This window comes from Hyla sarda, chromosome 7, assembly GCF_029499605.1.
Source record: "Hyla sarda isolate aHylSar1 chromosome 7, aHylSar1.hap1, whole genome shotgun sequence".
NCBI classification, from domain to species: domain Eukaryota; kingdom Metazoa; phylum Chordata; class Amphibia; order Anura; family Hylidae; genus Hyla; species Hyla sarda.
Window position 1 is genome coordinate 111,673,383 of NC_079195.1, and position 27,624 is coordinate 111,701,006.

The 27,624-nt window shown below is 43.5% G+C and overlaps 1 protein-coding gene across 2 annotated transcripts in view; it reads left to right on the plus strand.

Annotated features, from left to right (window-relative positions):
- The window catches only part of MICU1 (mitochondrial calcium uptake 1), a 276,130-nt gene extending 254,588 nt beyond the window's left edge, over positions 1-21,542 (plus strand). For both annotated transcript variants that reach the window (XM_056530455.1, XM_056530456.1), the window contains exon 12: positions 20,066-21,542. In XM_056530455.1, coding sequence (XP_056386430.1) covers positions 20,066-20,226 — 161 coding nt within the window. In that variant the 3' untranslated portion in view covers positions 20,227-21,542. The remainder of the gene's footprint in view (positions 1-20,065) is intronic.
- Positions 21,543-27,624: the final 6,082 nt, after the last annotated feature.

The following is a 27,624-nucleotide window of genomic DNA, read 5'->3' on the forward strand; positions in this document are numbered from 1 at the left end:
AAAAGGACATAGTCATAAATAGAGATGAGCGAACTTACAGTAAATTTGATTCGTCACGAACTTCTCGGCTCGGCAGTTGATGACTTTTCCTGCATAAATGAGTTCAGCTTTCAGGTGCTCCCGTGGGCTGGAAAAGGTGGATACAGTCCTAGGAGACTCTTTCCTAGGAATGTATCCACCTTTTCCAGCCCACCGGAGCACCTGAACTAATTTATGCAGGAAAAGACATCAACTGCCGAGCCGAGAAGTTCGTGATGAATCGAATTTACTGTAAGTTTGCTCATCTCTAGTCATAAAATAAAATTATCGTGAATTTTACTAGGGATGCACCGATATATCAGCAGCCGATACATATCAGCCGAAAATAGCTGTTTCGGGGAAATGCCGAAACAACAAAAAATGTGCCGATAATGACCCACCTCCCCTGCCCGCCCACAGCACAAGTTACAAACATTGCCAGTGGCAGAGGCACTCGTGGGGGGGCAGGGGGGGCCGGGCGCAACATCTGGGGGGGGCGCCCTCTCTCCGGGATAGGAATACTTCTTTTTATGTGCCCGGGCCGGCTCCCGTGTGTGGCTGCAGGAGGGGGCCAGCCAGCGCATATAAAACCTAATACTGTATACTAAAAACCAGGGGGCCTCCAGCTGTTGTGAAACTACAACTACCAGCATGCCAGGACCGGCAAAGTCTGTCCGGGCATGCTGGGAGTTGTAGTTTCACAACAGCTGGAGGCCCCCTGGTTTTTAGTATACAGTATTAGGTTTTATATGCTCTGGTCGGCCCCCGCCTGCAGCCACACACGGGAGCCGGCCCGGGCACATAAAAAGAAGTATTCCTATCCCGGACATCCCTGTGTCCCGAAAAATCTTTTCGGGACATAAGGATGTCCGCCGGTCACTCGCCATTCCCCGGCGTCCTCCTGCGATCCTCCTTCGGTCCTTCGCTTCTCCGCCTCTATGGTCGTACGCACGGGACGTCACTGACGTCCCGTACGTACAACCATAGAGACGCAGGAGGACCGCAGGATCGTCGCAGGAGAACGCGCGCTGGCCGGGGCCTGGTAAGTGACCGCGTCATCTTCTTGAGTGTTCCGGCACCTACTGCTATGTTCTATAGGCCATAGCAGTAGATGTGACCCCGGGCTGGAGGAGCGGTGACCGGAACACTGTGGGGGCAGCAGTACAGACATATACAGCCTCCAGCCATACACTGTATATGGCTGGAAGCTGTATGTCTGTGGGGTGGGGGGGAAGCTGCCTACTATTGTGGGGGAGCTGCCTAATATTGTTGGGGGGCAGCTGCCTACAAATGTGTGTGGGGGGGGAGCTGCCTAATATTGTTGGGGGGGAGCTGCCTACAGATGTGGTGGAGCTGCCTAATATTGTGGGTGGGAGCTGCCTAATATTGTTGGGGGGAGCTGCCTAATATTGTTGGGGAGAGCTGCCTAATATTGTTGGGGGGGAGCTGCCTAATATTGTGGGGCGGGGGGAGCTGCCTACAAATGTGGGGGGAGCTGCCTAATATTGTTGTGGGGGAACTGCCTAATATTGTTGTGGGGGAACTGCCTAATATTGTGGGGGAACTGCCTACTATTGTGGGGGAACTGCCTACTATTGTGGGGGAACTGCCTACTATTGTGGGGGAACTGCCTACTATTGTGGGGGAACTGCCTACTATTGTGGGGGAACTGCCTACTATTGTGGGGGAACTGCTGACCTAATGTGGGGGGGAGCTGCCTAATATTGTTGGGGGGAGCTGCCTAATATTGTTGGGGGGAGCTGCCTAATATTGTGGGGGAACTGCCTACTATTGTGGGGGAACTGCTGACCTAATGTGGGGGGGGAGCTGCCTAATATTGTTGGGGGGAGCTGCCTACTATTGTGGGGGAAATGCTGACCTAATGTGGGGGAGCTGCCTACTATTGTGGGGGAACTCCCGACCTAATGTGGGGGAGCTGGCAATCTAATGTGGGGGAATCTAATGAGCGGAACGCTGCATTTTACTAGAAGACGGGGAGAAGTCATTTTCGGTTTTGGTATCTGTTTCGGCCTGACATTTTTTTTTATTTCGGTTTTGTTTCGGTTCTGAAATTTCCATTTCGGTGCACCTCTAAATTTTACCATAGTCATTTACCGCTTTATGGATCTTACCACCACATGTATACCCTGCTTATTGTATTGTGCTACATACCCAGCTAGCAGCATTATTCCATTATGCTTCTTATACATACAGCTGTGCTATGGCATCATTTTTCAAAGGAGCAACAATGGCACTCCCATATGATTTTTTTTATTTAAAGCGTACCCGTCAGATCCAACAAAAACACATTTTTTTTTATATATCATTCAGTACCTAATCCTGACCATGTAAATCACATTTTTATGTGTCTAGCACCTTTATTTATTTTTTTATTACATTTTTAATTTAGCTCACTAGTCTGAATTCCTCTCAAAGGGAGGGGGCGTGGTCTCACTGTGCAGGTCTCCGCCCCCTCCCTCAATATGCTGTCTGCTCACATCTCCCCTAGCATTAGCAAAACTAAAACTCCCAGCTTGTCCTCACTGACAGTAGCGGGACACAAGCTGACAGTGGGAGGATTTTTCCTCCAGCTGTGAGCCCTGCACTCACAGCTGTCAATCAAGGAAATGTGTCCATGACATAGGTGATGATGCATGGACACAGCAGAACTAGTATGTGTCCAAGCAGGCAGGGGTGGCAGTTGTTTGACTGGCCTTTTCAGTATGAAATACTGAAAATTTTCTAATGAAAGCAATTGCAAAACCTATTGTTTTTGCATGATTTACAACATATCAAAAGTTTTTGTATCTGACAGTGCCCATATGATACAAAATCTACAGAAGTATTAAAGGGGTATTCCGGGCAAAAACATATTTTCCCCTATCCAAAGGATAGGGGATAAGATGTCCGTGCACGGGGGGCCCGCTGCTGGGGCCCGCTGCTGAGACCCCCCGCGATCTCCCTGCAGCACCCACATTCCAGTTTCTGAAAACTCTGAGTTTCCGGGACTGGGGACGTGATGTCACCCCACGCCCCCCCTCCATTCATGTCTATGGGGGGGGGGGCGTGGTGGCTGGGCGTGGTGGCCATCACGCCCCCTCCCATAGACATGAATGGAGGGGTGTGGCGTGATGTCACGTCCCCAGTCCCGGAAACCTGGAGGTTTCTGAAACTGGAGATTCAGCACCCGCATAGAATTGGGTTAAAATGGTTTTGCCCGGAATACCCCTTTAAACTCTTGAAGCAGGGCTCCATACATACATATGATGACACATGGAGGCTTCACATGCCCCATGCACTAAAGTCTCCTATACACATTAGAAAAAAAAGTCTTCTATTGCGGAAATTCCGTAGTCCACACGGAAATGCATTGCTGCCTATGAGACAGGGCATTTCCGAGCGGTCCTATTGCCAGCATGTTCTGCTGTTGCTCTGCTGTCGGGGGAATGTCCGCACAGAAATTTTCCATGCAGACATTTACCCATGTGGACATAGCCTATGTGACCAGGTTTTTACAGTGCAATAATAATTTTGAGCATTTATGAGCCAGATCATTTTCTTTAAGAACTTCTTTAAAATTATGGAGACTTTTTTTTTTTTATAAGGAAACCGTGACTGGTAAAGCTCTTACTTTAATGATGTGCTCCAATAATTAATACATTGTCTGCACAGGCACTGACAGGACGTGATTAAATGACACCATAATGAAGATAATGGCATTGTACCTAGGCTGATATTTACTGTATCCATTTAAGTAATTATGGCTATATTTGTCGTTCACTTCAGTTGAAGAACCTACACTTTCAGCAGAAATAAGAAGTAAAATCATGCCCTTTAACACTCTGTTTAGAAATGAGTAGGAGTAATGAGATATCATCTCATTTCCCCATTATTCAGCAATGCTGTAAACTGTGAACCAGAATTCACTTAAAGGGTGCATTCACATGTATAGTGTTTGCTGCAGTTTTGATGCAGTGTTAAATTATTTAGTTACACTGATTTACACAGCATCAAATCTGCAGCAAACTCTGTACTTGTAAGTGTACCCTTATTCTGTGTCAAAATAGGTTGCTTGGTGTAGAAGATCTATTTCAAATATGTTATTTTCTGGGGCATTTTTAGACTAAGTGGGGCCCCAAATGCTGAAATAGCATACCAACTACACAGTCACATACTATATACAATGGTTAATCATTATTCAAATGCTACTATTACCAATAACAGCATTATATAAGGCCCAAATAATACTAGCACACTGGTAACACCACCATTACCAATAAACTGTGACTAAGTTATACCATTATAGTTATACTGAACAAAATCACTATACCAGGATTAACATTAGGCCCATACAGTCATATATAGTTGCATATACCAGCTCAGCACATATGACATTGCATCTTCTCTGATTGGTGTCGCTCACTTTCCTTTTTCTCTCCATCCAGCCCAGACCACCATGACTATTTCTTTTAGGCTCAGCCCTTCTATGCAGAATGTGCTGTACAAAAATCTTGGGCTGTGAACTTTTACTGCACCTTCCCTACCTTCTGAAAGCCTACACAAATTTCCCATTCATGAAGCCTAAAATGGCAATAATGCCCCCTTGATTTTCCACGTCATCTGATACCCCCCCCCCCTCCTTTGTGCCACACACAGTGAGAGAGTGTAGGTAGATGTGTGTTGGTAGATGGGATAGAGAGAGGGGGTAGGTAGGTTACTCTCTCCCATTACGTAGATAGGAAGGTCCCCCATTAACCCCTATAGGACACCGAACATACTTGTAAGCTCTGGCTGCCAGGTACTTGGCAAACCAGGATGTACATGTACTTGAGTCATAGACCACAGGTCAATTTTAACAGCTGCAAACCCACTGTTAATTGCCGGACAAGCAGGGGTCTGATGAGTCAAGATGGTGGCTGGAGCTTAGGGCTGGGCGGTATACCGGTTCATACCGAATACCGAAATTTTTGTGCTGCACAATATGAATTTTAACCCATACCGCAATACCGGTTTGGCCCCTCCCCCTCGGGAATGTATGAATTATCAGCCCAGCGCTGCACTGTCCCCACATCAGGGAACTAATCATATGTGACCCACGAGCGCTGTTCTGCCCCCCCCCAGCCCAGCGCTACTACTCACATATGTCACCCGCAAGCGCTGCCCTCCTGGTCCTCTTGTTTGTTGCGGCCGGCGGCGGCTGGCCGGGCATACTGGAAGTTGTAGTTTTGCAACATCTGGAGGTCTGCAGATTGCAAACCACTTCTCTATACGGTATCCCTATGCCCGGGCTGCAAAAGGTAAACAAAGTAAACTTTAACTCACCTTCCCCTTCGGTCCGGACTTGCTTCCCAGGGAATGGAATTTCGGAGAGCCGTCAGCCTATCACCGGCCGCAGCGATGTTCCGCCTCGGCCGGTGATAGGTTGAGCCCTATCATGTAAGAAGCCGGCTTCTTACATGACAGTGGGCTCAGCCTATCACCGGCCGAGGCGGAACATCGCTGTGGCCGGTGATAGGCTGAAGGCTGTCTGACGTTCACGTCCCCAGCGTAAGGCCGACATCGGACCTTTTCCAGCCCGGGCATAGGGATACCGCACAGTATAGTGTCAGCGCCGGCGGCTGCAACAAACAGGAGCACGAGGAGGGCAGCGCTTGCGGGTGACGTGAGTAGTACCCCGAGTGGGACAGTGCAGCGCTGGGCTAATAATAAATTTTTGGGGGAGGGAATACCGTTATATACCATGGAAGCGCCATAAGTTACAAAAATTCTGCGATACACATATTTGGCCATACCGCCGAGTCCTACTGGAGCTTTACTTACCTGCTCCAGGGCTGCTCCAGACCATAGAAGTAGGTCGCCCATATCAATGATCAGTACTATGCCTAAGCATAGCACTAAACAGTAATAGCAGTCAAAAGATTGCTATAAATAGTTTCCCATGGGGACACATTTTTATAAATGTGAATAAGCCCCTCCCCCATAAAAAATGAAATCACCCCATTTTAAAAATCAAAAAATGTAAAACAATAACATAAATAAACAGATTTGGAATCTTCACATGTGAAAGTATAATGTTAATGATACTGCAAAAAAAAAAAAAAAAAAAAAAAAAACAACAACAACAAAAACAAAAAAGCACTCATACAGCCATCTATATGGAAAAATAAAGTTATGGGGTTTTAGAATAAGGCAATTTTAAATATTCTTATTTTGGTTAAAAAGTTTTACTTTATGTAACTCCTTAACGACGAGCGCGATATATATATATATATATATATATATAAATATACACACACACACACACGGCGCTGTCATGTGGCGGGTCTATGAAGCAGGAGCTTCATAGCCATTCGGTCCCGGCTGCTTTCAGCATCCAGGAGCCGCGGCTAATGCTGAACACCAGTGATCGGGCCGATGCCCGGCATTAACCCTTTGGACGCCGCAATCAAGGTTGATCGCGGCCTCTAAAATGCCAAAAATAGACTCCTGGAGCTGAGCTGATCGAGATCATCGCAGGGAAATCACTATGTTCCTCTCACCTCGTTACACTGATGTCTCCCCCTGTGTCAGTCACTACACTGGTCACCTATTCAGTCAAGACTACAGTACAAAATTCGCACTCTCACCCACAGAGCTGCACCTTCCTAGATTTCTGTCTACCACCCTACAGGTGATCTCCGCTCTGCTAATGATCTGAAACTAACATCTTCTATAATCCAAACCTCTCACTCCCATCTCCAAGACATTTCTCTTGCTGCACCAGTTCTTTGGAATGCAATACTCCAAACCCTTAGACTCAACAGAATTAGATTTAAACCTGCCCTAAAGAAAACGAACAGAGAAATCCAGCTCACATTGCCCTGGACAGATGGAGCACGGATCCAGGTGCTGGACAACACCGGCAAACAAATGGAACAAAAGGTAGTAGAATCCAGCTCTAGTGCAAATAGGACAAGTTTAAGCATACTAAATTTCATACAAAATGTTAAAATATTTTAAAAATAGTAAAATTAAACCTATATAATTTGGGCATTATTTTAGTCCTATGGGCATACAGAATAAAGATAACATGTCATGCTTACTAAAAAGTGCACTGCATAGAAATAAAAGCGCCATAAACAATCACCATAAATTTGGTGGTACAGTGAGTGCTGTCATTGCAAAGAACAATTGGTGGAGCAAAAAAACAACCCCTCATATGTGTTTGTAGGTGGAAAATTAAGAGTTATGGGGGAGATTTATCAAAACCTGTGCAAAGGAAAAGTTGCCTATAGCAACCAATCAGATCCCTTCTTTCATTTTACAGAGGCCTTGTTAAAAATAAAAGAAGCGATCTGACTGGTTGCTATGGGCATCTGGGCAACTTTTCCTCTGGACAGGTTTTGATAAATCTTCCCCAATGTGTCTTAGAAGACGAGGAAAAAAAAAAGTGCCAAAATGAGAAACTTCTGCGTCCTTAAGGGGTTAAAAAAACAAAAACAAATGTGATGCTCGTCTCCCTCAATTCTTCACTGTTACTTCCTGGTTTCTTGTGATGTCTGTGTTCAGCCAATCACTGACAGAGGCAGGACACTGCTGTGGTCAATTATTGGCTAAACAGGCACTTAAAGCAGGTGAAGTACGCATACTGTATGTGATGACCCGCAATAAGTCATGAGTGCGACCTAAACTTTTGACATGCCAAAAGTTTTTATTTTTTTTAATGGCAATAAGGCTTAAATTATCAATATGTCAAAATATAGGAAAAAACGAACATTTGGTTACATATGGTGCCCATATCCTCAGTGTTTTGTTTCTCCTTCTAGTAGACGTCATTTTGGCAATCTAGGCAGTTGCATTGTTCTTTTTGAAAGAAAAATAAATGAGACACTGGACCCATGTGGTTGTGTCATACCGCACCTTGTTACTATGCACCAATCACTCTATAGCATTAGACTTCCTTTCTCACAGTATAGCATGCACAATCACTTTTTTGTCACAACTGACCATCATATTTATTTATTCACCATGTTTGCCTTCTCATTTATAGGTAGATATTTAGGTTAACAAAAATTATTTGCAGGTAAATCGCAGTAGAGGAAGCAAAATACCATAATTTCATAAAAGATTTATGTACAGCAAGTTACATGACCTGAAACACCTGCTACGGGACAATATGTGCTGTATGTATGTCTTTGTATATGACATAAAAGAACAAAACATAGCTTCATAATACGAGGAAAACCTGTTCATACAGGAAAAGAAAGCAAAGTTATGGTAGTACACAGGCATACATAGAAGTGTGAATTTCGGGTAGAATACAGACATAGCGCACATCTACAATCTTGCATAATGATCTGATTGCTTCTCAGCATAATATCAAAAACTAACAGGTTGTTAGTATACATTTTTGATCAAAAAGTACAAGCCCACTCGCCACGTCAAGGCCACCTATTCAGAGTGGGTCCCTAACATCCCTAGCATAAAATGGCATAGCACCGGGCGGCGACCACCACCGCCGCGACACAGGCGCCCGCGGGGGGGAGCGACCCACTGGCAGAGCGGCCCCAGTGCCACTCAAACCAGTCTATGGGCCGCACCCGCCCGCAAACACAGCGCCACGGCAGCGACGGACGCCGCCCCGCACCACACCAGTGTGAACAAGGTGTAATGGCTCACTTGCCCTGCTCTCCCAGTCAGACTGGGAGGCTGCCAGGAGTGAAATGGCCCTAGTGTGGCTAATTACCACCTATATAGGGTTGGGCTGAGGGGGTGGGGAAGAGTGCAGCACATGTTCAAAAAAAAAAAAAAAGGAAAGGATAGAAATCACAGTATGAATTTCGGGTAGAATACAGACATAGCGCACATCTACAATCTTGCATAGGGATCTGATTGCTTCTCAGCATAATATCAAAAACTAACAGGTTGTTAGTATACATTTTTGATCAAAAAGTACAAGCCCACTCGCCACGTCAAGGCCACCTATTCAGAGTGGGTCCCTAACATCCCTAGCATAAAATGGCGTAGCACCGGGCGGCGACCACCACCGCTGCGACACAGGCGCCCACGGGGGGGAGCGACCCACTGGCAGAGCGGCCCCAGTGCCACTCAAACCAGTCTATGGGCCGCACCCGCCCGCAGACACAGCGCCACGGCAGCGACGGACGCCGCCCCGCACCACACCACACCAGTGTGAACAAGGTGTAATGGCCCATTACACCTTGTTCACACTGGTGTGGTGCGGGGCGGCGTCTGTTGCTGCCGTGGCGCTGTGTCTGCGGGCGGGTGCGGCCTATAGACTGGTTTGAGAGGCATTGGGGCCGCTCTGCCAGTGGGTCGCTCCCCCCCCCCGTGGGCACCTGTGTCGCGGCGGTGGTGGTCGCCGCCCGGTGCTACGCCATTTTATGCTAGGGACGTTAGGGAACCACTCTGAATAGGTGGCCTTGACGTGGCGAGTGGGCTTGTACTTTTTGATCAAAAATGTATACTAACAACCTGTTAGTTTTTGATATTGTGCTGAGAAGCAATCAGATCACTATACAAGATTGTAGATGTGCGCTATGTCTGTATTGTACTCGAATTCATACATAGAAGTGTCTTTGCCATTCAGGCTAATATGTTTAGAATGGTCTTTTGGTATCCCTCATACTGTTTCATCAAGGACCATGTAACCAGTGGACACCTTCGTTTGCTTGTTTGCAAGGTTTCAGTTGTTGAAGAGAATACCCTCCCAAATGTTACATTCTTGCATCTGGATTACGCAGCATTTTACAATTTTGAGTACAAAATTAGCCATAATAATAATACACACTGAATATTCATACAAGAGGAGTACAGGCCCTGTTCGAGAAAACTTACAGTATATGAGGGATGAGGTTAAGATAAATGGCAAGAAGTGTTTAGTATACTCAATTCTCCAGCCATGTTTTATAAATTAAATGAATCACATAAATAAGATTAATAAGCTAAATTACATAAATGTGGATGAACCAGTAACCAGCGAATCTCTGAGTGTTTGAAGTGCATAATGAGTAGGGAGACACTGCCAAATGATAGTAGTGGACCAATTAGGGGATGTCATATGCCTGCTTGAAGGGATGTCTCTTTAGGGCATGACGAAGAGCGCTTTTGGCACTTGAAACGTGTTACTTCTGTGTTCCTGTCTTGTCATGATGGAATAAACTTGGATTTTATTAGCACCAGAGCTGGATTCTACTACCTTTTGTTCCATTTGTTTGCCGGTGTTGTCCAGCACCTGGATCCGTGCTCCATCTGTCCAGGGCAGGGGGAGCTGGATTTCTCTGTTCGTTCTCTTTAGGGCAGGTTTAAATCTAATTCTGTTGAGTCTAAGGGTTTGGAGTATTGCATTCCAAAGAACTGGTGCAACAAGAGCAATGTCTTGGAGATGGGAGTGAGAGGTTTGGATTATAGAAGATGTTAGTTTCAGATCATTAGCAGAGCGGAGATCACCTGTAGGGTGGTAGACAGAAATCTAGGAAGGTGCAGCTCTGTGAGTGAGAGTGAGGATTTTGTACTGTAGTCTTGACTGAATAGGTGACCAGTGTAGTGACTGACACAGGGGGACAGCAGTGTAACGAGGGGAGAGTTTAGAGAAGGGAAGGCCTATTAAGAGTTATAAAAGTCAAGGTGAGGAGGAATCGGAGCAACAGTTTAAAAAAAGTTTAGTTTCAGATATAGGGAGGACATAATATTTGAGACAGCGGAAAGACTGTCACTGGTATTTTTTTAGTAGTGCAGGAGTGATCTTACTGGAAGAGATAGTGTCATCTGTGTAGAGATGGTTGTCACGATCACACCCTATTGGTCCCACTAAGATGCTAGAGAGAGAGTGTGATGGTGCAAGGGTTAAGGCCACCAGACCTCTGGGTATCCACTACTAGTCCCAGCAAGTCATCAAATTAACCCTTAGATAAACGTGTTTCTACTAGAGCTGCCTTCAGAAAGGTGAGCTCCTATATTTAGAGATCAAAGACCAGAGCTGATTAATTAAACATTTAATCTGATAAAAGGTATCACAGTGCTGACTATATAAAAATACAGAAACAAATGACATACAGGTACAAAAATATATAAAAGGGTTATGCAAGTATAGTTCAGAAAACAAAAGATGAAGTTCTTACAGCATGATGGTATAGCAGTCCATGTGAGTGCTGTTCTTAGGATGGTCTTGTCAGCTTGTGGCAAAGCCTAGAACACCCCGAGTCTAGCATTGTTAAATATTATATATTTGCCTTTTTGGAGGGAGACTCCATTCCCCCCTCCCCTCTGATCCCACCAGGGGGGCATCTCTCTTCCTGACCCCTTATCTGTTTGATTATATGATGGGACCAGAGTGCATGACTTCAAAGGAGATACCAAGCAGCCAGACCCCCAATAAAATGCAATACACAAAAAACAAAGGAGAGAGAAAAAGGAGAGGGCCCAAGACAAATGGCTGAGGAACTATGACAGCAAGAGGTAGAGGAAAAAAAGAAGAGATGGAAAATGAAACTGAAGGAGTGGTCAGAGAGTTAGGAAGAAAACCAGGAGAGAGCAGAGTCCTTCAGACCAATGGAGTGGAGACAATGAACGAGGAGTTGGTGATCTACACAGTGTCAAATGCCGCCAATAGATTGAGGAGAATCAGTATAAAGAAATTACCTTTTAGGTTTGGCTGTCAGGAGATCATTACAGACTTTGGTTAGGGCCATTTTGGTGGAGTGTAGAGAGTAGAAGCCAAACTGTAAGGGGCCAAGGAGCAATTTCTCAGATAGCGGACTAGGTGGGAATAGACCAAATGTTCAAGGAGTTTAGAGAAGAAGGGGAAATAGTTAGCTGCACAGGACAGGTCCAGAGATGTTATTTTCAGTAATAGGGTTATGAAAAAATCATTGAAGGAGGAGGGAAAGATACCAGAGGAAAGGTTAAAAAAAATGTTTTAAGTGACTGGTGACAGCTGGTGATGACTGTGTGAAGGAATAGGGTCACTAGTGCAGGTAGTGGGGCGAGACAATGAGAGTTGCTTTTAGAGAGATAAGGTTGTGATCAAAGATTAGTAAAGTTAGAGAGATACTAAAGTCAAGTCAAGTGTATTCCCAGCCTTGTGTGTGGGAGCGTCAGAAAACTGTGAAAGGCCAAGGGGAAAAGTAAAGATAGAAATCTTGAGGCAAATGAAAAGATGTGAGTGGCAATGAGGATGTTAAAATCACCCATGATGAGTGTAGGTTTTTCAGTGGATGGGAAATAAGGAAGCCACTGCCACCTTGAGTGAAAATGGGTGAAAGAGTCTGAAAGTGTGGACTTCAAAAGAGGAGAAAGAGATTGAGATAATGGAGGAATGATATGAAAAGTGTATAGTGGGGAGAGAAACATACCGACTCCACTATGCCTGTTTGACAGATCTTGGGGTATCGTAGAAGTGAAGATCAACCTCTTTATTTTCCATGTTACCCCAGTAACCCTGCTGCCCGGAGAACTTATTTAATCGGCACACAGTTTATCTATTTTTTAATTTTTTTTACTGATCTTACTCATTTACTGTTATAATAGTTGGAACTTTATTTTTGTGATACAGAGCTCGGATCTGTAATGCTGCCATAACATAGTGAGAAACATTCTAGTTTCCCTCGGTCTGTCACTAAAGACAAAGTGTACAGTAGTTTTAAAGCCCTTAAATGACAAAGTGTGCAGTGTGTGACAAGCGCTGCAGGAAAGACAGCAATATTTATGAGAATCTGCTGGCCCCGCCCACTTGCTGATGATTGGCTGGTTTCTCCCTATGCATTGTGTTAAAGGGGTACTCCACTGGCCAGTGTTCTGGCTGCATTTGGCCAGTGGAGTACCCCTTTAAGGTTAAACCAGCCAGTGGGTGTGTTTGACAGTGGCCCCATGTCAATATCAGTGATTCTTTAACTACTGCATGTTCACTTGGTATGTGAGTACACTTCAATGCAACAGACCACTGAAGACAGTGTGCCGGTTGCCATGTTAAGACAGGTTGCCTTTAAAGGACAACATTCCTTTAACCTGTTGGGGACGAAGGGCGTATGCATACGCCCTTGCGTCCTGGTACTTAAGGACGAAGGGCGTATCCATACGCCCGTGGGAATTTCGGCGCGCGCCGGGCGGGGACCGGGCCAGGGTGACTGCTGACATCTATCAGCAGGCACCCCGTGCAAATGCCCAGGGGGGTCATTAGACCCCCCATGTCGGCGATCGGCGCAAATCGCAAGTGAATTCACACTTGCAATTTGCGCCGATTCCGGGTCATTACGGGTCTATGGTGACCCGGAATAGAAGGGGGATCGCGGGTGTCTAAGACACCCACGATCCCCCTAAAGCGATGGGAATGAGGTGGCAGAGTTGCCACCCCTCCTATCTCTGCTATTGGTGGTCTAGACGCGACCACCAATAGCAGATCTGGGGCGGAGGGGTTTACTTTCGTTTTCCCCGTCCTGCCCTCCCACAAAAGGCGGGGCAGAACGGGGAAAACGAAGAGGAGCGGCGCCGGAGTCCACTTACCCCTCCGGAGGCAGCGGAGCGACAGGGATCGGCGGGCGGCAACGGAGATCTGCGGCGGCATGCGGCAGAAGAGGACGGCTCCCGGATGCGACGGAAGCCGGTGAGTAGTTGCCTAGCAACATCTAGAGGGCTACAGTCTGAGACCACTATAGTGGTCTCTAGACTGTAGCCCTCCAGATGTTGCAAAACTACAACTCCCAGCATGCCCAGACAGCTGTTTGCTGTGTGGGCATGCTGGAATTTGTAGTTTTGCAACAGCTGGAGGTCTGCAGTTTAGAGACCACTGCACAGTGATCTCTATACTGCCCTCTAGATCTTGCAAAACTACTACTCCTACCATGCCCACACAGCTGTTTGCTGTCTGGGCATGCTGGGAGTTGTAGTTTTGCAACATCTGGAGGTCCACAGTTTGGAGATCACTGTTCAGTGGTCTCTAAATTGTAGCACTCCAGATGTTGCAAAACTACAACTCCCAGCATGCCCACACAGAAAACAGCTGTCTGGGCATGCTGGGAGTTGTAGTTGCGTACCTCCAGCTGTTTCATAACTACATCTCCCAGCATGCCCTTCTGTGATCAGACATGCTGGGAATTGTAGTTTTGCAACAGCTGGAGGCACACTGGTTGGAAAATACTGAGTTAGGTAACAGAACCCAGCTCAGTATTTTCCAACCAGTGTGCCTCCAGCTGTTTCAAAACTACAACTCCCAGCATGTACTGACAGACCGTGCATGCTGGGAGTTGTAGTTTTGCAACAGCTGGAGGCTCACTGGTTGGAAAATACTGAGTTAGGTAACAGAACCTAACTGAAGGTTTTCCAACCAGTGTGCCTCCAGCTGTTGCAAAACTACAACTCCCAGCATGTACTGACAGACCGTGCATGCTGGGAGTTGTAGTTTTGAAACAGCTGGAGGTTTGCCCCCCCCCCCCATGTGAACGTACAGGGTACACACGGGCGGGTTTACAGCAAGTTTCCTGCTTCAAGTATGAGCTGCAGCAAATTTTTCGCCGCAGCGCAAATTCCTAGCGGGAAACTCACCGTAACCCGCCAGTGTGAATGTACCCTAAAAACACTACACTACACTAACACCTAATAAAGAGTAAAACACTACATATACACCCCTTACACTGTCCGTCCGTCCCCCCCCCCCCCAATAAAAATGAAAAACGTATTGTACAGCAGTGTTTCCAAAACGGAGCCTCCAGCTGTTGCAAAACTACAACTCCCAGCATTTCCGGACAGCCACTGATTGTCCAGGCATGCTGGGAGTTTAGCAACAGCTGGAGACACCCTGTTTGGGAATCACTGGCGTAGAATACCCCTATGTCCACCCCTATGCAATCCCTAATTTAGTCCTCAAATGCGCATGGCGCTCTCTCACTTTGGAGCCCTGTCGTATTTCAAGGAAACAGTTTAGGGCCACATATGGGGTATCCCCGAACTCGGGAGAAATTGCACTACAGATTTTGGGGGGCTTTTTCTCCTTTTACCCCTTATGAAAAGGAAAAGTTGGGGTCTACATCAGCCTGTCAGTGTAAAAAAAAAATTTTCACAAGAGGTAAAAGGAAAAAAAGACCCCCAAAATTTGTAACGCAATTTCTCCTGAGTACGGACATACCCCATATGTGGGCGTAAAATGTTCTGCGTGCGCATAACAAGGCTCAGGAGTGAGAGCTCACCATGTACATTTCAGGCCTAAATTGGTGATTTGCACAGGGGTGGCTGATTTTACAGCGGTTCTGACATAAATGCAAAAAAATAAATACCCACATGTGACCCCATTTTGGAAACTACACCCCTCACGGAATGTAATAAGGGGTACAGTGAGCATTTACGCCCCACAGGGGTCTGACAGATTTTTGGAACAGTTATCCGTGAAAATTAAAAATTTAATTTTTTTGTTTGCACAGCCCACTGTTCCAAAGATCTGTCAAACACCAGTGGGGTGTAAATGCTCACTGTACCCCTTATTACATTCCGTGAGGGGTGTAGTTTCCAAAATGAGGTCACATGTGGGGGGGTCCACTGTTCTGGCACCACGGGGGGGCTTTGTAAATGCACATGGCCCCCGACTTCCATTCCAAACAAATTCTCTCTCTAAAAGCTCAATGGCGCTCCTTCTCTTCTGAGCATTGTAGTTCGCTCGCAGTGCACTTGACGTCCAAACATGGGGTATTTCCATACTCAGAAGAAATGGGGTTACAAATTTTGGGGGGCATTTTCTCCTACTACCCTTTGTAAAAAAGTAAAATTTGGGGAAAAACCAGCATTTTAGTGGAAAAATATTTTTTTTTCATTTACACATCCGACTTTAACAAAAAGTTGTCAAACACCTGTGGGGTGTTAAGGCTCACCGTACCCCTTGTTACGTTCCTTGAGGGGTGTCGTTTCCATAATAGTGTGCGATGTGGGGTTTTTTGCTGTCCTGGCACCATAGGGGCTTCCTAAATGGGACATGCCCCCCAAAAAACATTTCAGAAAAACTCACTCTCCTAAATCCCATTGTTGCTCCTTCGCTTCTGAGCCCTCTACTGCGCCTGCCGAACACTTGACATACACATGAGGTATTTTCTTACTCGAGAGAAATTGGGTTACAAATTTTGAGAGGATTTTTTTCCTTTTACCCCTTGTAAAAATTCAAAAACTGGGTCTACAAGAACATGCCCGTGTAAAAAATGAAGATTTTGAATTTTCTCCTTCACTTTGCTGCTATTCCTGTGAAACACCTAAAGGGTTAACACCCTTACTGAATGTCATTTTGAATACTTTAAGGGGTGCAGTTTTTATAATGGGGTCATTTATCGGGTATTTCTAACCAGAAGACCCTTCAAATCCACATCAAACCTGAACTGGTCCCTGAAAAATTCCGATTTTGAAAATTTTGCGAAAAATTGGAAAATTGTTGCTGAACTTTGAAGCCCTCTGATGTCTTCCAAAAGTAAAAACTCATCAATTTTATGATGCAAACATAAAGTAGACATATTGTATATGTGAATCAATATGTAATTTATTTGGAATATCCATACTCCTTATAAGCAGAGAGCTTCAAAGTTAGAAAAATGCAAAATTTTCTAATTTTTCATGAAATTTTCTAATTTTTCACCAAGAAAGGATGCAAGTATCGCCAAAAATTTACCACTAACATAAAGTAGAATATGTCACGAAAAAACAATCTCGTAATCAAATTTATAAGTAAAAGCATTCCAGAGTTATTAATGCTTAAAGTGACAGTGGTCAGATTTGCAAAAAATGCTCCCGTCCTTAGGGTCATAATGGGCTCCGTCCCCAAGGGGTTAATAAACACCTTTATATAGCACAAACATTTTCTGCAGTCGTGAAATTTCACCACAGTCCTCACTAGGGCTCCAAGTTGAAATTCCTAATTGTGCAGTGGAAACCCACACAAACATGGGGATAACATACACCCTTTAGGTCATTACTTACCATTGTGCAGCCAATAAACTACTTATAGTGGCTACATGCAGATAGGTTATGCTTTAATTCTATATTTATGCAGATTATTTGAAGCTCTGTATTATCAATCTCAGAATTATAGATCCAAAAATGATAAAAGATAAACATTCACTTTAAAACAAGTATTCTTTAGTGTTTTCTAATTCCCTCAACTGGTCAGAACTGCTTTTATTTTATTAGTAGAACATTGCAGTAGGAAAGATGTGTTATCCTTTAATCTTACATTTGCGACACTTGAGAGATGCAATTGTCTAAAAGTAATCGAGTTGGGAGAAACCACATTCTTAGAAAAAATGTAACCAAAGTCATTGAACGTTTCTGATAGCAAGAGTATATCTACAGCAAATCGTATACAGCTACACTAAGGAATTATTATGTTGGAGAAGAGGCCATTACACTCCTATGTTCTTATTTGCTACCTTCAGTCGATTGCCAAGTACTGCAGCATGGATTTAGCTGCCTCTTGTGAGTTACGTTATCTCACTTTCCCTGAGAAGATGGATCTTTTCTACAAAGTAATATTCTGATCCTTGTTTAGTAGATAAAGCATGCTGCCGATATCGGTGCAGAGAGCTGTGCAGAATAACAGGTTTCTATTGCGTGCTCTAGAATTGATAACTTAATTTTTTGTACTTTTATCACTATTTTCTATTCTTGAATAAGTAATTTTATGTCCTCAAATTAGAAATTCTGCTTTTATGTAGCCTGCACATAACTATTAGAGGGGTTTACTAGTGCCAGTTCCCTACTTGTTTCTTCTCTTCTGACAGCATTATATTGTAGTTCAAATACTATGTTAGTGAATTTTAAGTTAATAGAAGAAGGATCTCTTGTTTAGGATCCTCCTCTATAATCCATAGTGGTGAGTGGGTGCAAAAGTGTTTCACCATGAAAGACTCGTTATGTCTGTGCATTCCATGGACAACCCATTGATTTCAAGGGAAACCATGTAATGCTTCATTGCTTTTGCTCTAGCTCAGTGGTTCTTAACCGTGTTGGAGGTACTAAACCCCACCAGTTTCATATGCGCATTCACCGAACCCCTCTTAATTGGAAAAATAAAATATGATTTTTTTCAAATTCAAAACATAGGAGGTATATATTTAAGTATATATTTATACATAGGTGCACAAAATGAACAAAATCATTAAAGAACAAAAGCATTAAGACACATTAGGCGCAGGCAGTGTTCCCCCACATTAGACAGGCAGTGTTCCCCCACATTAGGCAGGCAGTGTTCCCCCACATTAGGCAGGCAGTGTTCCCCCACATTAGGCAGGCAGTGTTCCCCCACATTAGGCAGACAGTGTTCCCCCACATTAGGCAGGCAGTGTTCCCCCACATTAGGCAGGCAGTGTTCCCCCACATTATGTAGGCAGGGTTCCCCACAGACATACAGCCTCCAGCCATACACAGTGTATGGCTGGAGGCTGTATGCCTGTGTACTGCCCACTTCAGTGCTCCGACCACCGCTCCGGCTATAGCAGTAGGTCCGGGGACCGGTGGTCGGAGCACCGAAGATGACGTGCCGGTGGTCACTTACCAAGCTGGCCAGTGTGCGTCTTCCTTCTTCCCGATCCTCCGGTCCTCGGCGCCTTAGTTTCTATGGGCCAGTGACATCCCGGCGTGCGCTATCACCCGGAAGCCCCTGCGTTTTTAGTTAATAGTGATGGAGGGAATTGCCCCGTTGCTACAGGACGGGCAAACACCGGCACTGCTCGGGGCCCCAAGCAATTGCTTGGTTTGCCTGTCCTGTTGCGATGGGCTTGGAGTCCGGTGTGTGTCTTGACCTCTGCCGAACCCGCAAGACTGATTCACCGAACCCCTGGGGTTCGATCGAACCCAGGTTAAGAACCACTGCTCTAGCTATTGGGAAATGAAAAATTATAGCCATGGCACATATCCACTATTTTGTGATTCTGATAGAATGGGACTTTAATAGATGACCTGATTGGCCATGTAAAAGAGCCTATCAGACCATTCGAGTATTAGGTAAGGAGGACCGCACAAACTGAATTGTTTATGCAGCCCTTGGCAGCTATCATCTGTCAGCCACACATCCCCTATGACATGAGAGATGTGCAGCCAATGGGCAATGATTTTTTTAGCAGGTCAAAATGACCAGACAAAGCCGATGAATTTGCTCGTTCGTAGACTGATCTTTGGCACTATAACACAGGGCAATGTCGGTTTGTTAGGTTGATAATTATGCCTTGTAAAAGGGCACATAAAGAGAAACGTTTATACTATTTGGTGAATGCAGTGGCTGTTATTTCCCCTTGAGTCCTATTTGGAACAAACTATATACATGTATACAAAAAAAAACTATATACATGTTATGCACACACAAAAGCAACCTGGGGAGAAAGACTGTGTTGATGAATGCACGTTGACGATATAGTCACAAGTAAACTACATTTGGTTCATTGACCCATACGATTATGTTTAAGGCACCTTGCGGTATTCCAACGTACGTCCACAGTATACAGCCAGTATGTGATGTGAACAGTCCCTTCAGAAGGTTTACTCTGTACATTAGCTTCACTTGTGTTTAAAAGCTATCATTACAAATATGCCACCGTTATGATGCTTCATGCAGTAGTTTATATACATTGTATATATTGTAAAAAGATTACACACATCTAAAACCCAAATAAATAACCTATTTGAGGATCCTGTTTTGTTCCAGCAAAACTGTTTTGTGAAACATGTCTGTAATGAACGAAAGAAATTATAAAAGACCATGCTGCAAAAAAATTGTACACCTTCCTAAAAAAAAAAAGTTGATAGTTGCCTAAATTTCAGTATTTTCCCTATTGATAAATGACTTGCAGTAAATGCATACTCTGCTTATATGTTATGTTATTTGCACTGCTTCCCTGCTATTACCTTCTGCTGGTTAAAGTGAAATATCTAATGTGCTTTTTAGAAGTTTTATGCATAGTTTTTGGTTGGCAGCTGTTAATCTTGCTGGCGGATGTCACACAATGATGTATGGGCCATAAGCTGGCAGGATGAGAGCCAGTCATTCTGTAACAGAAAGTGATTTTTCTTTAATGTTATTTCCTTACAGGGAATGGGGAACTGAGCAATAAGGAGTTCATTGCCATCATGAAACAGCGTTTAATGAGAGGGCTGGAGAAGCCCAAAGATATGGGATTCACCCGCCTTATGAGAGCCATGTGGAAATGTGCCCAGGAGACGGCCTGGGATTTTGCCTTACCAAAGCAGTAAGAGAAGGAAAGGAGCGGAGTCCCATAACAAATCCAAAGATGATAAAAGACTTAAGTGCACAGACTGTTCCAATGTGAGAAAAAGTCAAAAGGATTGTTGTAATGAACATACAGTACATGTTATCAATTTATACCATGATATTCTCGCTTTGTTTTACTGTGTTGCCATTGCCAATATATGTTAAACTACCCATTTGCTAAAAGTGTAGTAGATTGTAATATAGCAATAGCCAAGTAACCATAGAGCCTTTTATTGTAAACTATATGGGCCCTATAAATCAGTGCCAAAGGTCCATAGCCTTTAAATTGACATAAGGCTACTAAAAAAGAAAGAATCCAGTGAGCACCATTGTTTCTGCTCTGCTCCTAGTTCAATGGCAATTCTGTCTCAGCAATGTAAATAGGTTGTCAGGGATGCCGTGCCCGACAACACTTTTGATAAAGCAGTGTATCCCTAGCAACCAAACTGACAGATATGACTGTGTTGTGATCTGAGGTACTGTATTTGTACTAGGCAAGGCACAGGGAAAAGCAGCTTGGAAGTAGTTAACCTGTGACCTTTCCGTTCTCAGGCTTTGGAGGTCATTATTTTTCAGAAACATAAATTTAGTTGGAGATTCACAACAATACTGATCGTAAACTGGAATCTGAATATTTTAGAGGAGGAAAAATAAAACTCGTATTGGAATTGATCAGAACGATGGTCAGACTGAAGACAGAACATGACCTCTGTGGCCAGCATTACAGCACAAGAATATTGATAGCTTCTTAGTGCTTAAAAATCTATTGGTTGGCTTAACATTTCACATATATTCCAGTTTTATGCCTTCTGAATAAATTAGAATATTTTTATTGCTTTCCTGTAGGTTTCTACAATGGCCTTAAAGGTCACAAATCTTTTATTAGTTTGCATGACATGGTAATTGGCAGCCACTACCTTTTATCTCTGACAAAAAGTTAGTCTTTTAATAATTACCAATAAGTTTAAGACACATAAAAACAATAGTACTAAATAATATAAAACAAAAAACACAAAGCTTATTCTATGCAACATGTCAATGTTCTTTTTCTGGTGAAAATGCAAATGACTTTGCCTGGAGTATCAATTCAGTAAACCCGAAGCTAAAGAATTGAAAGTAATAAACTGGTACAACTTGAAAATATTTGATATTGTGGACACTGTTATAACTACACTATATATCTAAACTTGCTGGTACTTTATGCAGTTGGTTTGGTCTGATTTGGTGGTATGGGAAGGAATGGGCATATGGTTGTAAATAAAAATGACTAAATAAAATGTTCTTTTATTGAAATGGATTCTGGTCATAGTATTTTGCATATTCTCATGTAAGAGAAATATTTATAGGTTGTTCTTAAATATTTTTTTCTTCCTAATATTTTATAGTAATACAATGGATTAGAGTGCCCTGTTCACACACATTTTCAGTTTCTATACAGTTCACATTTTCCCATTCCTGAGATATGAGAGTTTATAGTTTCTTACAATTCAGAGAATCAGTCAGATGGGTGTGAGCTGTATAATCCCACACATCCCTCCCATTATAAAGTTCACACCCATCTGACAACGGAATTGACAGCAAAAGTATAAATCTTCAATGTATCTTGTAATAAATAAAAAACAACTTTTATTACATTTTTCAATAACAAAGAATGATAGAATGCACAAAACATGACAGAATATGGGTACATAACCACACTACACATATGTTGTATTGATAACACTAGTCCATGGCACCTAAGGACAATATGGTAATAAAGGCAGAAATATCTGCTGGATATAAAATGCTCATACTCATGAAAGAAAAGGTATTCCATACTACAGTATTAGTACTTATATATAGATGACTTTATCTCCAAAACCCTCATACCATCCTCCCTTCTCAGTGGTCATATATTTTAAAGTAAATTAAGTCTACCTAGACTGCCTCCCAAGGGCCTTAAATTGTACCATGCCATGTATCTGAAGGCTGACATTTAGCAAGTTAGGTCTATTTTATCGTAGTGGTATAATATAAAAGCCTTCCATTTAAAAAAAATAAATAAATAAAAAAAAAATCTCCCACTCTTTATGGCTCTCACTTTCAATCTAGTCAGAAAAGAGGAAAGACTGCGTGGTAGTAGTTATGTCATGAAGAGCAGGCACAGTTGGCTGTAACTAATGTGGCAAGAATCTTCGCTCTTGAATTGCAACCACCAGCATTCAGATTGTCGGAAGAGAAGTCATGGAAAATATTTGGTAAAAGCGGTATATCTGTTGCCCTGTTTTTAGATAATTTTTGGCTATCACCCATACTGCTTGGATGTCTGGGCATTGCCACATTGAAAGAACAACAATGAAAGAAATCAGCCCTGGGCAGGGAACATTTGGGGTATGCTCGCAAAAAAAGTGGACCTGTGCACTATGCAATAGAACATCTCCCTCCATAGCTCATTCATCATAGCCTTACGGGCATTCTGTCAGCCATGTAAATCGCTTGTAAATCGCCAGCCATGTAAATCGCTAGGAAATAATCAATAGTCAAGAGATATACTAATTAGACTCAGATAAAACCTAAATGAAAAATAGACTCAACCTAAGATAGTATACGTGAGTCTAATTAGTATATCTCTTGACTAATGATTATTTCCCTATATGTTTGATAATATTCATATATGGAGCTCTCAAGTGCATTAATAGCCACTGATATCTATAAAACATAATTGGTATCCATATAAGAGTTCTAGGTGTGGTTATGTTCTGCCTATAAGCCACCCTGTGCCGTATATACATAGTAAGCCCTGCGGGGCAGCTATTACCTATCCACTTCCGGCGAGCTATGGGTTAACTGAATCTGTGCGCTCGTACTGTGTTAGCAGTGAACGTCTGACGTGTTACCCACTCCGGCGTCGGCTGGGAGACTCGTCATACCTGAGCTCCGCCTACCACATCGGAAGCGGATATGAGCTCAGACGCCAGTGATGCTCACATGTGCGCTCAGTAGCCAGCACGACTGCACGACTCCCTGCCACAGCGGGTAAGCACAACTGGAGCACAGACGTGAATACGCCGAACAGTGAGTAGGGAACAACTTTCTTTTACAGGATCCATATAACCATGGACATGAGCCTGATTGTAGAACATATATATGTTTGTTTATTCACAGGGTCACTAAACTGGACCACAGGCAATTCCTGCTTTCTTATACTTGTGCTGACTGACTTGTATACAGCACTAGATTTCTCATATAGAGTGGCTACTGTATTAGCGATTCCTTATACAATACAAACAAATATATATATATATATATGCGACAGCTGACTTGTTTTTCCTTTCAGATCTATGTCTCCCTCCCAGCCCCTGATGAGGACACTTTACTAGTGTTTGAAACGCGTCGAAAAGTTTTTGGAGACTTGTTATATGGGGATAGTGACTCTATCTCCTATTGCATATTATGAGATGATATAGATATGAGTTTAACAGCATGTATTATATTGGTTTGCATCATTTTGGATGGTAAAACGATACATTAGTTTACCTATTGAACATTCACTATCTTTATATGTATTTTATCTATATACGGAGTAAAAGTTAAGTTTTATTCACTCCTCATACTTACCTGGTATGAATATTACTATGAAATCGAGGAAGAGAATCCTATCGATCCTCAGGCCCAATCAAACTGTCAATAGTATCCTCCTTTCCAGCTGCCCCATTGAGCATATTGCAAACATTGATTAGCCCCCAAGAGTTTAACCCGATTCTCTGGGACCTGAAAGGAAAGAGCATTGTTATCATTAGGTCCGTATACACCATAGAGACTCGGCCTCCTCATTGCACCATCCAGTGGCAAATATATCATTCAACCTTCTGAATACCTTCTAATAATATTGTACTACAAGCATTTATGAAACACCACCAGCTTTTTTGCACCTTGCCAGAGAGCATAATACCATGCCTATCCACAATTTATTTATGCAGAATGAATTTGTTTTCCTCAAGATAGGTCTCCTGCAAAATAACACAGTCAACCTGCAATTTTTTTTAATTTAAGACCATCATGCGTCTGGGGATCTGAGTCCCTCAACAGTCCATGTTGCAACTTTCATATTACTTAATAAAAAAAAGTCAGCAAAGCAGGAGATGACCCCTCAGAAGGACCCCACCTTAACCCAACACCTCAACAGATGAAACAAAGCAAAAGCAACCCAAATATGGGTTGAATAACTAGCGTTTGTAAGAGCAAATCAAGTGTAAGTAGTGTATGGACCTCACTTTTTTTCGTGCACAATCCAAATGAGCACTTTCCTCCTTCAACCGAATATACCAAGTATTAAATAGAACTCTTTGATTCTCCCCTTATTCACAACCGGGAACATAAGAACTAAATGTCATACCATGGTACATACCCAGTAAGAAATCAGATATAATATCAGGCAGGCGAGTAAAAGAGAGAGAGAGAGAAAAAAAAAGGGGGGGGGGGGTGGAAGGCGTATAGTTTACAGAGAAAAAAAAACAACAATTAGCATATTTTGATATATAGAGTAGGTATATAGTGTAAACCGACACAAGCAAGAGGTAACCAGTGACCACAGAAGTCGCCACTGATTTGCAACTCAGCATAGTGTCCCAAAATCTTCAGCCCCTTAGTTACTGGGACGGTCACTGACCCTAGACGGTCTCAGTTAGGATAGAGGGAAAACAGTTCCAACTTTACTGGACCATGTAGTCTGTAAGTGCCAGGGCTGTCTGTCCTTCCATGTTTAGGCTTAGGGTTCCAAAGAGGTCCTCCACTGCTTCAGAAGTCGGGAAAGTCACCACATGACTGCTTTCAGTATAGACCCGCAACACTATTGGGTATTTGAGGAAGAATTTAGGTTAAAGCTAAACAAGCACTGCACGGGCTTTTGCATAGGCCTTCTTATATTTTGCCACCACTGAAAAGTTACTGAAGAGCAGCAGCTTGTGTCCTCCTATGATTAGAATAGTCTGTGACTTTTTATAGGACTTTAGCAGAGCGGCATTGTCTGCAGAATTCAATACTTAAAGGAAAACTGTCAGCTTGCTTCCCCGCACTAACCAGCGGTACTGGTTGGTAGTGTGGGGGACGATGATCAGTTTGATGCCTACCGTGCTCGGATCTCCCTCTTCATTACAGAGTGGGGAGAAGAGGGAGAGGCAGAGGGAGGGGAGGAATATTGATGAGCTGGGCGGCGCTGCGGCCGGCGTCCACTGACGTCCGAGTGCCAGTTACCCCGCCTGTGCCAGTTAGCACATAATTAGCATATACGGAAAAATGAAGATAACGGCGGTGCGGATCCGGGCACAGTAGGCCTCAAACTGATCAGCGTCCCACGCACTACCAGCCAATACCACTGGTTAGTGTGGGGGGAGCAAGTTTTCCTTTAATGATCAGCAGTGAATTCACTCACGGCTTTGGGCGGGCATATTCTGTGTCTCCTCTCCATCCCACATACAGTGGGCAGCCCTAGTGCCTGTGGAATATCATATGAATAAATGGTAGGTAACTGGGAATGTAAACAGTCTCTGGTAGCCCCACTATTCTGAGAATATATTTGTGGGACATATTCTCTAGATCTTCCATTCCATTTATCTTGTAGGGTAGTATTAACTTTCATCACTTGATGCAATTGTATACTCAGTCTTGGTTAAACTTTGGCACAAAAAGACACTGTGCCAATAAAAGACACATAAATCCGTTGATAAATACCCCCCCATATCCCTACACTTTTTACTGTCGTAAACAATAACTTAATGCAAAAAAACACAATGATGAGATCCAGTGCATTTAATTGAATGTAAAACAAGTTGTTGAGTCAGGTCTCATCCTCATTCCCTTATTGACTGCAGTTAAGGCAGTGGAGTAACCCTTTATACACGGCTCTCTTGTGTAATTGCTCCATGTCAAAGCTGCCTGTTTTCTCTAAAATTTCTACTATTACATTATTCTAGCCTCCATGACCGCCAGTCCTCTCTCCCTCCTTCATTCCTGGGGTCAAGAAAACGTTATAGTGAATGATCAATGCAATGGAGAAAGTAACACTGGCACATACCCCACTAGCAGTATGCAGCAAGGTCTGCGCTAGGGGATATAGAGTTCCACTTCTAGCACCTAACCTGATTGCGGTGGTGCCCGTAGCCAGTATACATACAGGAATACAGTAATCCGAAGAAAAGACAGTAGCTGGCACTCACCATTCAGGTATCTTTATAGTAGATATCGGTGCAAGGACATCCTTACAGCGGGCAGGATGCAGAGGCAGGGATATCGGGACAGCACTGTTTCGCGCTCAGCGGGCGCTTCCATTAGCCGATACATCCAATGTATTGGCTAGTGGAAGCGCCCGCTGAGCGCGAAACAGTGCTGTTCCGATGTCCCTGCCTCTGCATCCTGCCCTCTGTAAGAATGTACTTGGACCGATATCTACTATAAAGATACCTGAATGGTGAGTGCCAGCTACTGTCTTTTCTTTGGATTACTTTATAGTGAATGATGTTGGGGCCTATATGGGACATTGATTTAGTTATGACCAAAACAGTAATACAATGTAAACTCGGATACATTAGTAGTTCTTTAGTATCACATATGTTTGTATTTTTTCTAAATGCAATACAGTTGCACTATCCTAATTAATTTGAGCTCAGTGACCTTTACTTTGTGTTCAGATGAAATTGTGGTAAGTTTATCCATATAAAATACTAGTGGTTTAAGCATCCAAAGGAGTGGTATAAGAGACGGGCGTACTGTTGTTCTAAAAAAAATAGGGCATCTCTTGCTCATGGATGGGGCTGAGCTACAACACAACAAACAGCCTATCCAGTCAAGTACCCTGTCTGGGAACAATAGCTTTTTTTTCATAACCTTATACAATGTTGTTTTTGCATTTAATACTTATAATTTAAGTACATCTACTTTGTGTTCTACTGTCTTACAATTGTGTTACACTGTTCAGCATTAAACCCGGTAAGATCAGAGTAAGAATCACTTTTAGAATACCGCAGAATAAGGGTATAAATGATAGATTGCTGGGAGCCTATTGTTGAGACCTTCACATATATAGGAGACTGCACCTCAGTCTCCTGTTCTTCCTCACCTGCAAGTCCTTGAGTAGGAATTTTAGGAAACAGTCCAATGAAGGACAATCAGTGCACTGCCATGGGTGTCCAAGGTTCACTGATGTGCGTGGGCAGCAAAGGTCAGCCTGTCTGGATGCACTCTGGGAAGAAGTTCTGCTGGAAAACCTTGGGCCCTGTTGCTCATGTAAAGGTTAACATGGTACATACAACCTATATACAGTAGAATCTCCCAATAGCGGACACTCACGGGGAATAAAAAAAGTGTCTGCTATTGAGAGATGTCCCCTATTGGGAAAAAAGGCT